Source organism: Pieris napi, chromosome 4 (assembly GCF_905475465.1).
Source record: "Pieris napi chromosome 4, ilPieNapi1.2, whole genome shotgun sequence".
In the NCBI taxonomy this organism is placed as follows: domain Eukaryota; kingdom Metazoa; phylum Arthropoda; class Insecta; order Lepidoptera; family Pieridae; genus Pieris; species Pieris napi.
In genome coordinates, this window is record NC_062237.1 from 10416699 (window position 1) to 10431527 (window position 14829).

Genomic DNA, 14829 nt, shown 5'->3' on the forward strand with positions numbered 1-14829 from the left:
TAATTTTCTATGTAGCTTTAATAGCAATTAAATTTAAATTTTTCTCAATTTTAAAGTGATGAAATATCTGAAGCTCTCTGATCTGAATTGAAATGATTTCACAACAATACCAAAAAAAATTATCTACAGAATAAGAGCGGTTCAATTCACTTACCACGAATAAAACCTGTAGTTGGTCTGTTTGGCGATGGCCCGTCTTAGTGAATCTAAATCCCTCAGCACTCGGCGTACAACGCGCGCTCTTAAACCGCCACCCGCCGCAAAGAAGTCGCGGAGTGCGTCACGCAATCCGCTCTCAGTGAGACCGCGTCCCCAGTACTTGTCACGACGGAGGCACGCGCCCGTTTCGGGAAGGTACACCTGTTGATATATACGTCAATTATGAGTCTTTGTGGATAAGGTTAACTAGCATGACACGTTCATCACAAGCGCGATTTTTTATAAACGAGGTGGAAATGCATTTGCGCATCCCCAGCCCCCGAAAGGAGCACGGGTATCTGGGTTCGATCCACACCAGAGTCCCTGCTATTCAGAGTCTGGGTGAGCAATACCCACTAAAAAGAAGGTAGTTTCTACAAGGTCACGTTAGAGATGCTCTGGGATCGGTTTCGCATACAACCTGGGCATAACTATTACTCTCAAAACCTCCGGTGCCGTACACACTAAATACTGGTAGGAGATGGATTGATTATTCTCCTATTTCTAGGGCTTTTTATCCTGGAGAACGAGGTGATGTTTAAAAATCAAATTCCTGATGTTTATCGAGTGAAACTTCTTTAGGCGCATGACGGTAATAGTTTACGGATGAAACGCAATAATAATAATATTAGCGTCACGAAGATGTGCAGCGTTTTTGTCGAAGAAAAGGGAGAGAGCGATTGACAGAGAGAGTGAGAAAGGGCGAACGTAGCATGAAGCAAATAGCCATGGAGCGAGAGTATGGAGCAAGCAAGTGAGATAGATCGAGAGAGAGAGTGAGAACGCGCAGCACGCACAGTGCCATGGAGCGAGAGGTGGGAGAGAGCGATAATGAGAAAGAGAAGAGAGTAAGGGAGGTCGAGAAAAAATACACGCTATTGGTTGATGTATTCGTTTAGTAGTTACATATTAGAACTTTAAATGGCAATTTTGTCGCAAAACGTCTTGTGCAGTAAACTCAGATTTTTTATGTATTTATATAATCATTAGCACGTATACAGTGTGAATATAGATACAAATAAATGGAGTGATCATATCTGGTACACGATCATCTATTGGGTCTTTTAAGTTTTACCTTAGTATTAATTAATTTACAAAGAAGTCTCACTTCTGAAATGTGTACTTTGTACATAAATTTAAGTACAGTTTTGTTTATTTAAAAATATGCAGAGGCTTTATTAATATTGTTTAAAGTAAATTAATTAATTCTGACAAACAGATTACTCATATATGTGTTTCCCCATTAAAGATAATGACACAATAGTTTTATCTTCGTCAGAGCATTATTATGTAAAAGGATAAGGGCACATATGTTACATAGTCTAGTCATTAAAAGTTACACAATACTATCTCGATGATGTAATCATTAAATAACATATGTATGAGAATACTACATGTTTCTTATAAGTAATAATAAAGCTAGTTATGATTTTATATCAGCAAGAGTGTTCAGTTTTACTCAAGCCAAATGCTTATAGTAAAGAGAATATCTCTCTTTTAACTCGCTATTTTATTTTATCACGGTAAGGAAAATATACATAATAAATGTAACATCATAATATTTTATATTATAACAAAGATTATAAACAAGCTTTAGTTTAACCTTTAAAATTCTGGTGAGGCTGTCTTTAGGTAATAGCGCCTATAAAACTAAGAAAGCCTGCTCAATCTTTTGCGGTAAAAAAGACATCATTGCGAAATAATTTACAAAAGAATAACAATATATTCAAAAAGGTCGTCAACACACCTGCATCCCACAAAGTCGAACTCCGAGCGAGCCGGACGTACTAGCCGCGCATTTAGCGATCTGCTTCGTCCGTTTCTCAGCGCTCGCATCGTCGCCGTGCTGCCGCGTGCCCATTTTTAGATCGAGCACGCACGGCCGACGATACGACGACGTTATGTTCTCCATCATGAGAAAATCTGTAAGACATTTCTATTTTTAGATAGTTCTATACAAAAATTTAGATCGAAGTTTTACTAAACATACTAAAAGTTTTCAAAGGCACATCGCCTGTTGAAGTTGTTGTGTAATTTGATATCATCAAGTGGGTCTTCGTAAGTCATGACTTCTTTAATTATAATCCTAGCTACCTACTTACCTATCTACATAATTTTTTTAATGATATATTAATATAATGCTAGAAAGAATCGGTTATACGGTCGACTCTCGATAATTTGGAACAAGGATCAAGAAATTAATTCAAATTACCAAGAGTTCAAATAGCAAGCGATTAATAACCACAAGGGGGAGGATTAAATAAGAATTTGATCAAAATTCGTGATTTATTATTAATATTATTAATTAAATTTTATTTCGAATTTGTTTTTGAGTGAGCGAATATTGTCTATCATTATCCAAAGATATTCAAAAAACAATTGACAAGTCTGTACATGATTAACACCTTAAATTATAGAGAGTAGGAAAGCCTGGATTCAAATTATCCAATGTTCGCGAGCAAGATATTTTTCCTTCAACTTCAAATTACCGAGGGGACCAATTAACATTGATTTTATTCAATTTATCGAGTATTTTTCAAGGGACTGGAAAATAATTAAAATTATCGTGAGTCGACTGTACTTATGTCGTAATCCTACACGGAACTGTCGTATCCGTAGTATGTACACTGTTCCTGGGTCATCGGGGTCTTTATTAATCACTTGTTTGATATGAAACCAAGGAATGCAATGTAACTATTGAAGAGAGTGCCTACGTCTGGCTATACTTTATATTTAGGTAATCGCCATGCTCTTATAAAACTAAAAAAGCTATGAAAAATCATAAACACAACGATACTTGGAAAATTTATTTCGTATCAATCAGATCGTTCACATTATCTTATCTCATGTAAGATAAACCGTAATTACCAATTCCAAATAACCTTTACCGCAAACAATGAAAGACAAAGAGCCAACTCACATTGTTTATTTGAATTGTCCATATGCGCAATACTCTTGAGCACTTCGCTGGCGTTGCCGTTCCGATGGACTCTGAATCTGCAAGAAAAAGAAAGGCCAAAATGAGCGATGGCCTTTACCCAACACGGACAACCAAGGAGCTAATCATTGAAACACAAGTGCAGTCGTTATCGGTATATTGTTACATTGCAATTAAATATCATTACCACGATTCCACGATGCAAGTCACACAGGGCTCGCGTTGTGAGTGCTCGTGCATCGCTCATTAGTGGGATAGTCATGTAAGTATGAATAAATGGCGACGTCGACCCCGGGCCGGCGTACGTCAAAGATTCTGAAATATGATAAAGGACACATGACAAGTGTCGAGGAGGGTGCGGCGCGAGTGCACGCGGCTTCGCCGGATACGCACTTGAATACATCGTCGCGCTTGCGCTTGCCCGTCAGCGACTGCTTGCGCCCGTTCTCGTCGCGGAAACACGGCGAGTAGCGCTTTTCCAATTTCGTTCCACCCATGTGAGATGCCTGCATCACGCCTGTAACAAATAGCTTCCTCATAAATATGTGATATACAATTGCATAATGTTAAATAAGCTAGTCTCGTGACAATTTTTTTTTTATTTTTAAATTAAATCACTGTTTAATCTCTGTTTAAATTCTGCCTGTATTAATGGAACTTATGGCAGATCAATTTGACAACAAATTGTAGTAAAATAAATACAATATTTACTTACTATCGTGCAACTTGCGAGCGTTAATTTAATGAAACGTGAAAGTTTTATCGGATAACGTAAGTTAAAAGGGTTTGTATATCTTTTGTGGTGTGTTTCTGTATTTTGTTTATATGAGAGCGATTAATGTTAATTGTCTGCTCAATTGTCGTGTATCTGTTAAAAGTAGTGCTGTATATGAAGTCATGATTTGTAATGTGTCGTGTAGGCTTTAAGTAAAGGTTTACAAACCCACAATGTAAAATTACCGCTAGGGCGCTAATAGGGGGCGGTTGTGCGATGAGCCTCCGGCGTCGCTCCGCCCGCCGCAGTGCCGCGACCCTTGCGACAACAAGGAAACTAATATTGTGTTCCTGACCCTTGCCCGCTCCCGCTCGCGCTCTTGCGTTCAAACCCGCCACCCGCGAGCACTCGGCTCGGCCCTAATGCAATCGACGCCGTTAAATTCCACCGCAAGGTGCAATGGCGTTAAATCCTTAACGTTCATATTACACTTAGCCAATTGTTCAATATAACCAGTTTAAGTGTAGAAAATTTCCATGGTTATAAGTTTATCATCATAAACAACGATTACGATATCTAATATCTGTATAATGCACAGCGCTACACAGATAAAACTAAAGTAAATAATGAGGACGTATCCGCTCTTGAAAGTCAAAATGCATAGAAAACTGCGTGTTGGCTACGTGCCTTTTCGCACGCGATGCCTTTCTAATTCTGTGCTTTATGGTGAAAATGGACTATAGAAATAGGTCCGTAAAATCGTAATACCTAGTATGATTGCGGTCGGCGGGTTTGCGTTTTACCTCTCAGGCGTCACACTTTCACGTTATTCATATTTTGTTTATGATGTTCACGATAATAGAGCAATAAGGAAAGTTTAAAACACAAGTCCCAAGCGTACATACGCACTGACAAACAAGCGTGCGCCGATAGAATGATAAGATAAAAAATATAAAGAAACAATCATGCGTTCATCGGACCACTCGTTTTCCATGACGTAACTATAATCGAAATCACTAAACAATATTACTTCAAACAAAAAACTTCCTTACTGCTCAGTAATAACATTAAACAGTTTATGCTAAAAAAAACAACACGGTAATTGCATTAAAAAAAATGAGGCAAATGAATGAAATGACGCATCCAGCGAAATAGTAAAGCAAGCTGCCCGTTAGGACAAAACTGACTCAAAGTTGCAAAGTTGCAATTCTCACCTTTATATCTGGGGACAAAGCCTTGGATGTCTTCAGGAATGTTCTGGTAGAAATGCAGTTCTCTGATATTGAGCGGTTTGATCACGGTACTGTCGTTGAGAACTAGCAGTCTCGTGTGACCGCCAACCTGAAAATTACGATTTTTACATAAGAACAAATATAATCATAAATCTATTAAACATATAGGAAATCGAGTAAACGTAGCAATAATTACATAAAAGTAATCAATACATTGGGAAATGTTGAAATTAACGAAGTTCTAGAAGCAAATAGGCCTCAATTAACCATAGACCTTCCGTGATTATGTAATGTATGAAGCAATTCCTTGTCAGTTACTTCGTTAGTCATATAACAAAGCGACTATGTCTATGTCTGTATATAAGGCTTTATAACAGTAACACACTAAGTCCCTATCACAAATTTTGACACGAAGTAAACATATTTGCGTCAAATATTTATACTGATTAAATTGCGACATAATAAATGTAACCCATCACAAGCTCCTGAGATACAGTTTACAGTTACAGACATGTTTATTTGTCTCAGTTTATGGCAATAATTGGGGTTTTCCCCCTTTTGTAAAACGTTACGATGCAAGGCGGGGATTGAATTACGCGTTATTGTTAATATTATTTTCGACTTTCCAGTACTTTACACCACAAAATGGAAACTTTTAGGTATAAAGGTCACGAAACATTTTATTATACTTGGGTACATACTGTTCTTGAGTACAGAAAAACGTTACGGCGCGTTACATGGGGGGAGGGGTATCAATAATCTCCAAAAATTGCGTGACGTAATACTTGAACGCTCCCTAAGCCAATACGATAATGAGCAAAATATATAATGTTCAATATTATATACGTAAGATACAAAATCGCTAATGTGATCTAACTCTGCCAACATATAAATAAAGGTGTCGATGTCGGAGATTGAGGAAAATGATTATTAATATTGGCAATTTTTACACAACTTGTAATAATTAATATCGGATAAAGAATATTTATATGCAGCATAAATATATAAAGGATTTTATCTCCATAGAATAATTACCGTACAAATGTCGGGTGACGCAATATCATTAATTATTGACCAATAGGCACACGTGGCTGATGGGACTTTTTAGGAGATATTATTATCTTATCCGATAAGGTTTTATCGTAACAAACATACCCCATACATCTATGTTCTAATTATTTCATACCCGCGATGTATAGATATTCTTTATAGACCCCCTAACTCTAACAATTAACCTCAACCAGCCAGCGTTAATCAATTGGTCAAAACTTGGTTCAAAAACGATTGTTCCATTGGAATTTTTTTACTGCGAAATGAGCCCAAAAGTCGTAATTGTATTACTTAGTTCCTATCTCGATATCAAGTGGATCAACGCTTTATTATTCATAAGTGTAAACTTATTGCCATAGGGCAAGGAGTACAAATAAACAATACTGCAAAACTCATCAAACACGATTTTTTAATTCCATCTCATTTAGTTTAATAGAGAGTGAGTGGGATGGATAAAGCAAATAGCGCAGTGGATCGAATAAAGCGAGGGTCGAAATACACTCAGATGGCATTGACCTGTGCGGTCGAAAACACCTCGTACTAAACAGTACGGTCTGGATCACCTCTCAATCGGATAAAAATACTCTGTATAGCATTGTAAACAAATAATTTGCAAATCCTACAATGCAAAATATTGCGCTGCATAGTTTTAGTATTGTAGCAATAATAAATCAATGACCACAAACGATCCTTTTCAAAACTGGCGATTATTCAAAAAAAAACATCATAATTGACCCTACACATATTTAATACTAGTATTTGGCTAAATATGAAAACGTAATAACGGGTTTTACTGTATACATATAGTCTAAGCGCCGGGATTTTTTTTGCCAAGTACTAGAGAACGGATTTTTTTTTTTGGAATATGTTCAGGGGTGTCCCCTGAATGTAAATCCAAGTGGGCGTCATGACTTATGGTTTACTTCAGCCGCCATCTTGAAAAACGCGTTTTGTCGAATATCTCGCGAACCGCGCATCGTACGACAAAAATTGTAGAAATCATTTTTATAGATAATTATATTTGCCATCTTTTTTAATCGTAACTTTTTTCTGTAAAATGCATAGTTTTTTATATGCAGCGCTTCAAACTTTTTACAATATGGTTTTTGCTAAATAAATAAAAAGTTAATGGTCAGTACATACTAGCTATGGCTGCGCAAGTACTACGCAACTTGAATAATTTTTAATACAAATCACAACTATAAGACTACCAAGTTTTGAAACAGTACGAAATACATGAAAGCCGTCAAAAATCCGAAATGAATTTGCAAATAGTCCAAAGCAATAATAATCTTTAGAGCGAATAAATAGAATGAAATTGGCATGTGAATAAGAAAATAAACCGTTAGAAATAATTAAAAATGCGGTCTCGTTCCACTACGTTCCGCGCAATGAATCTAGAGTCGGCGTTTCAGTTGTTAGTACATCAAGCGCAATGAATCTAGAGTCGGCGTTTCAGTTGTTAGTACTACAACCATTTGAATAAAAAAAAATAATTCATTATTTGCTTTAAAAGTAATACTGTATGTTTATTTTTTATTTACACTTTTTTGCATTATAATATATTTTTTTTACATAATTACATGTAAAGGAAAGGCAACTGGCGGCCTTATCGCTTTCGAGCGATCTCTTCCAGGCAACCACTGTGAGAAAAGGAAAAAAAAATGTATTAAATTACATAAGGTAGGCAAGAAGTTCAAAATACATATATTATTACAATATAGTTATTAAGAAGAAAAAAAAGAAACATGAAGGGTAAAATATTTAAAAAAAAACCTTTAGGTCCTGGAATTCTGTATCTGTTTCGTGACCATTTGTTTTTTCTAATAGTTCACAGATCAGCGAACTGGCGGACACACGCCGCGCCGTCGACTTTTTAGGTCTAAGGCATGCCGCTTTCCTCACGATGTTTTCCTTCACCAAGTGTTACAAGCGCAAATAAACAGAAAGTCAGAAAGTGCACAACCAGGTATCAAATCCACAACCTCAGAGATAAACGTCATAGTTTAAGCATAACCGTCTTAACTGTTAAAAATTGTTTTACTTTAGAGCTTTTCTATTAAAATTAGCTCAACCATTTATTAGATGAATATCATTCCACGCCCAACGTGACATTACTAGATTTTATTAACCTAAAATAATACCTTATACAAAGCAAAGCAGTAATACAAAATAAATAGTTATGACGTTCACCAAGGCTCTCAAGGCAATACATCAAAATTGGCCGCTGAGCCGTCGCGTAATAACATTACTCATTCGAAACAAAGACCTAGGAACAAATAAGCAACGAGCCTATAAATGCCTTACATTTTCCTTCTAACCGTCATTCAATATTATCAACAATGATATTTAAATACGTGAGCAGTGTTTGCCTAGTAGCTTCAGCGACTCTCATCCCTGAGATCGTAGGTCCGATCACCGGCTGTGCACCAATGGACTTTCTTTCTAAATTCGCATTTAATATTCGCTCGAACGGTGAAGAAGAACATCGTAAGGAAACAGACACTCACCTAAAAAGTCGACGGCGTGTGTCGGCACAGGAGGCTAATCCAACCTACTTGATCATAAACAGATTCAGAAATCTGAGGCCCAGACCTAAAGAGGTTGCAGCGCCACTGATTTATTTTATTGATATTTAAATACACGCTCCACATACATATTAAGAGCGCGCATTAGGCTTGCAAAATTCGTGATTTCACCTTTCGCTCTAGTGTCTAGTGAAACAAACGTATACCTGAAGTTCGCGTGCGATGAGACGGACGATACAGTGTTTTACGGAACAAAAATATAGTAAACGCAAATGCTTATTTTTTAAACCACTCGTAAAATATACAATATTTAATAAAATCACTAGTTCTCTTCTAAACTAAGGTGCTGCAATTGAATTATGTATTGAATTTATATTGTATTGTGTTTTTAAGTAGAGTCAACCATTGAAATTATAGTGAATATCAATACATATTTATTGCTTTAGTTCAAACATCACATACGAAGATAAATCAAATGATTTTGCTTAGTGCCCGCTCTTAAATAAAACTAAGCTGCCTTTAGAGTGAATTTGAACAATAAACAATTATTGCGACTTATCATAGTTATACATTACTCTCCGCGGACGTTTTTGATAGCTTTTTATGCGCAAAACGTCATGTATACCTAAAGTGACCATTTATTCTTTGGCTGAAAACGGGACATTGGTTAAATTTAGGTCATATAATAAGTAGTCAATGAAAAAAGAAACACTTTTTAAAAGTTATTTATTTGGAAACAGTTTAAAAGTTACGAATCACAAAATATAGGTAGGGTAGGGCGGGGCTAGTTGAGCAATTTTTCATTGATTGGATATAGCTCCTCAATGATAATTCTCAATGAGTTGTTATGCGTCCTCATGGATTAGTAATTTATACCTTAACAAAAGTGTCCATAGTATTTTTTACAAGTCTAATATAATAGCTACAGATGTTAAACATGCAGAAAGTCAAGTATTCTCAATGGGGTACATTGGTGAGGTAAGTTGAGCAAGGGTATAGGGCAAGTTGAGGTACCCAAAATGTGTGTTATATTTATCAGAAGAACAAATTTGTTTTACTATAGCTGGTGACGATTTCAAATAAGAATTAAACTCTTGACACGTTTTTTTTTATTCTTTTGCTTAAATTTTCGCGTGGTTTCTGAAACCGGGACAATTTTGCGTCCCACAGTTCATTGGACGGGGACACCGGAACTCGTAATTGTAAAAAGGGACAGTCCTGTACAAAAAGGGATGTCTGGTCACATTATGTATACCCTCTCCGGCGCGATTGCTTGTGCGGAGAGTTGTGTGGGATTCAGTTACTGTATGTACCCTAACCACGAAAACCCCACGATATCGTCTCCTATGGACGGAGCCGGGTAACAGCGAGGCCTGATCACCGCCCTCCGTCCAGCTACTGTTTTGTTTTACGCAGCTTTGTTCTGGGGAAGATGTGCGTCTGTTCTCGCGGGGCATTACAATCTCCTTTGTCTTTAAATCGTTGTTTAACTACGAATTTCACTATCCGGGAAAGACTTAGTTCTCACGCTTTCAATACTTATATATGCTATGTTATATCAACATTTGTTAAATGTGTAGTATTCTCTTAAACCAAATACAGTAATACCGTTTAACATTGAACCTTAACCGTAGAATTCAACTAGAGTTTAAGATAACAAATGCTTTTATTTTTCATAAATCATTTTTTTTTTGGACACAGCAACTAATTGAAAACCTTATTTTTCCACTTTAGGAGTTTTCAAGCGGACTGAAAAATGTCGTAAATTATAAAATTTTATTATAGCATTATTCGTAAGGTTCTTTAATAATGTAAAAGACTTATATAATAATAATGGGCATCCACATGTATACACAAGTTTATACAGTATAAAATAATATTATAAAAATACATGATGGTAATTATCGTAACCATAAATATAGTATTCAGTTCTAAGTACACGCACGTCATCAACGCATAAGTAGATTAGTGAAGTAAAGCGATTATAACAAATCCTAACTAGAATATAAATAATGCTAATGGGTTTTAAAAGGTAGATTTAACTAATTTGTTCACGTTTTATACTTTATTTAATAAACATCTAATTAGTTTAATTTTTATATTTAGAATATACAAAGTAACTTTAAAATTCAGCTTCATTGACGCCATTTATATATTAATAATTCGTAAATGCATTTAGTGGGCAAGGGTGACTTTCAAAAAGGATAAATATATTGACGCGCAGACTTATCGCATACTATGACCCTTACGTCAAAATCAAATTTGAGGGGAGTGACGCTATGTCAATGTCTGGGTTTAATTTATATAAACCCGAAATACATTACCATAGCATATAATTCTTTTTTAAGAACCAGTGGTGATGTGAGAACACCTCTATATTGTCTATGGTTTAAACGTGTAAAAACATTGTTTTATACACTATCGACAAATAAGCGAAGTGAACAAATAGAATACTTGTAGAATCTATAATTAACAAAGATTTCTTTGTTCTCAAGAAATAAGACAATTAATATTCAATTCGTTCAACGTTAGAATTTTTCTCGTTATTGTCACACACCGCCGTAAGCATCGATTGTCTTTATATATTCACACTTCACAAGATGGCGGATATAGTCAATATAAATATTCAAGGAATCACGTAAGTCTACAAGACACAAAAAATACTAATGTAGTATCCGTTGTAGAAGGTTTATGCAATAACAAAAGATATGTAATCTGTCTTGTATTATCTATGGACCAGTGTATCTTGTCCAAATCAAAATTGGTTACTTAGAGGTCGATATAAACAAAAATTATTTACGTCTTCTAAGTTTATAAATCGACCCTATTTATTAGCACACGTTTAACTTGGTAATGGACGAATTATTTTCTTAAAATTGAATGAGAAAGGAATCACGTACTTTTACATGCCACAGGTGAACCAAAAAGACTAATTTTGTCTCTCAATGACCACAACTGGCTTAAAACCATAAACAACTTATACATATCATCTGTGTCTTGAATTATCTATGAACCATAAATAATTTAATGAGAAATTAGTGTTATAATATATTGTATAGAATTTTGAAAGCAATTTCGCTATGGATATTTAAAAAAATAATTTGGGTACCCCTTTAGCCTATACACTGATGGAAAGTTTCCGCTTAAAATATATACGTTCTATCACATGTGTATTGTAATTCTATTACACATAACATACAGCAATATAAATGGCATTGACATTGCTCAACACTTGTACTGTAGATCAAAATACACGTGTACTTTTATTTGAATGGAAAAATCCAGCGCGCGCAGTCGAAACTTCTATTAACGATTCAGAGCAACATCTCAAACTACTGTTCTATAACTAAAACTGGTTTGGAAATGACATGTGCATCGCGACAAGTGTCTATTGTGTAATATTAAAAGAACTTAGTTGCTAGATTTAAGATGAGCGACTAACCTACCTAACCTTTTTTATTTCATGCCCCACGTTAGCCTTTCTAACATTCTTATTTCCCCCCCCCCCCTCTCCTCCTTAATAACATCCATAATTAAACAAAAATAATGAACTTAAATGATATACATATGATTTAATTGCAAGGAAATTCTTAACGAAATTTTTAAACTATATATTCAAATTCCAAATACATAATTTCAATCAATTTTCCCCCTTCAATAATAAAATTGCATCCCTACCTTATACCCGTTGCTTACAATAAAGACGCTAGTTCGCATATGCATGGTGAACAAACTCTGAATTCACCTTCCTAGGAGTGACAGATCACTTCCGTGAATCTTCAAAGGGAAGGTGGTACGTTTTTTAAAGACACAATCTGAAGCTCGTGGGAGTTTTTAGATAGTTTCTGACGTGCTGACATATGACTGATTAAATGTAGCTAATTTTGTTGCTAATTTGTAATTGATTCATCTGATGTATCACTCTCCTGAACAAAATATGCCTTAAGGCCGATTTACATTATCTTAGTGTTTAGGAGAGTGCTTTAGGATAGTACTTTAGTTGAAACATGTAAACGCTACTTGCTTTAGTAAACGCTACGCTAAAGAACTTGCCTTTCAAGTTGTACTACAGCACTCTCCTAAACACTAAGATAACGTAAATCGGCCTTTACTAAGAAATCCTCGACCAGTTAGATGCGCATCGACAAAGAATATGTACTCACTTGATTGTGTAGAGGCAGAACATCCACCTCATGGCCATCGTCTGGTGACAGCGTGTGCGCCGAGGCGGGCGGCTGCGTTCGCTTGCGCTCGCTTCGCCGCTCCGGCTCGCCCATGCCCCAGCCAAGAGAGTACACCATTACTTCGGTGGAGCCACCGCCGCCACTGTCCACCTACAACAAATATCCTCTTATAGTCAATACAATTTGCAACTGGAAAAAGAGTCTAGAACTCTCCAATTTAACTAGTTCTTAGGGAGCATTAAAGTATTACGTAACGAATTTTGGGAGGGGGGGATCCTTTTGTAAAACGTTACGATGCGGGGCGGGGATTGAATTACGCGTTATCGTTAATATTATTTTCGACTTTCCAGTACCTTACACCACATAATGGTAACTTTTAGGTATAGAGTCAGTAGGTGGTCACAAAACGTTTTACTATACTTGGGTACAGTAGGTACTGTACTTGGGTACAGAAAAACGTTACGGCGCGTTACGTACGTACGGCTCCCGTACACAATATAGAATACAGACTTATTTCAGGTACTTTAAGTGAAACTGGAATCGAAAACAATAAATGAGATATATATAAAAACGTGTCTGAAATATTTTCTCTTATAGAGACACTGTATCATCTTAATTTATATTATGTATTATCTGCATTCCTAAGCACAGAGCAATGTACTAAACGATTTGGTATTTTCCTTGACCCAGTAAAGAAGGACGCATTAATTAAACAGTCTTAAATAAATTTACTCAAAATCCCTTATTTATCGTTGTTATACAGAAATTAATATAATATTTACATAACACACATTTAAGACATTCAACTTGTCAACTAAAATATTTAGATAACAATATTTGTTATTTACGGCCTCTGTAGCTTAGTGGTTCACACATTTGACATCTAGACAAGTCCTGGATGCTATACCTTACGACATAACAATAACATTTACAGCATAATGCCAATGAGATATGACGGGTTTAACCAATTTAATTATTTACCACAGATTATAACGAGATTCAACATGAATAACTAAGAATTTTCATTCGTAAATCTACTGGGCAAAATACCAAGTAACTCTGTGACCTCGGCAGCAAGCAAGTCTGACAATTAATTAACCAAGATGTCATCGCTGTCAATCAGAGTTCACATCCCTATAATATTTTTGGTTTAGAATATACAAAATACGATTTCGTTTTCATATGAAATTGCGTAATTTTTTATTTGTGTATGTAATATGCTTATAGCTACTTATATCACAATTATAGCCAAAAACTAAAAACGCAGATAAAAGGTAAAAAAATAATATAAAAAAATATTGTAAAGTTGTTTAAATTTAAAATTCATAAAATGCTTCCGATCGTAGGTTACTGTAACCTTATATCGAGTTGACTTTTAAATAAGACTCAGCTATTTTTAAATTTGATGGTTTATTGCATGGGTTTCTATGAACATGTGAACAAAAATTCAATTAAATTACTCATACTGTTTGTGGAAAGAAAATAATGATCACGTGTTTTCATTATTTAGTCTAGTTTAAACTGCGTATTAAAGATATTAGAATAAATATCTAATATGAACTATTACTCATATATACAGTTCTTATCAAACCAATATTGAAATTGTCTCTGATAAAGATAATGCGTAATACATTGAAAAGACTTCTTCGTGGTTGTCGGCTTTGCAAAGTCGAACGAAAACGTTTCTTACGCACGCCACCTTAACGATAAATGCTTGTGTTCTAGGCGAACTAAATGCTTGTGTAAAAATGTCAGCGAAAGCATATGTCGAACTTTAATATTTAAGTCACAAAAAGTAGCACAAGAAAGTGGTCATATAAATTTATAACCGATAAATATGTCCAAAACAATAGGACTTCTTAAGAAAATATTATTCATTACTTATTGACTTAAAAATAACTCAATAACATTGTCTGATGTAAGTCTAGTATAAACTTACAACAGAAGCATTATTCATACGATAATAATGTCGCAAGGCACTGAA

The 14829-nt window shown here is 35.4% G+C and overlaps 1 protein-coding gene across 3 annotated transcripts in view; it reads right to left on the reverse strand.

The window, feature by feature from the left end:
* LOC125048692 (inositol hexakisphosphate kinase 2) overlaps window positions 1-14829 on the reverse strand; it is a 36638-nt gene that overhangs the window by 1900 nt on the left and 19909 nt on the right. For all 3 annotated transcript variants that reach the window (XM_047647519.1, XM_047647517.1, XM_047647518.1), the window contains exons 2-7: window positions 12825-12995; window positions 5066-5192; window positions 3530-3653; window positions 3119-3195; window positions 1946-2121; window positions 155-360 (exon numbers count right to left, since the gene is read on the reverse strand). In XM_047647519.1, the coding sequence (XP_047503475.1) occupies window positions 155-360; window positions 1946-2121; window positions 3119-3195; window positions 3530-3653; window positions 5066-5192; window positions 12825-12962 (848 nt within the window). In that variant the 5' untranslated portion in view covers window positions 12963-12995. The remainder of the gene's footprint in view (window positions 1-154; window positions 361-1945; window positions 2122-3118; window positions 3196-3529; window positions 3654-5065; window positions 5193-12824; window positions 12996-14829) is intronic.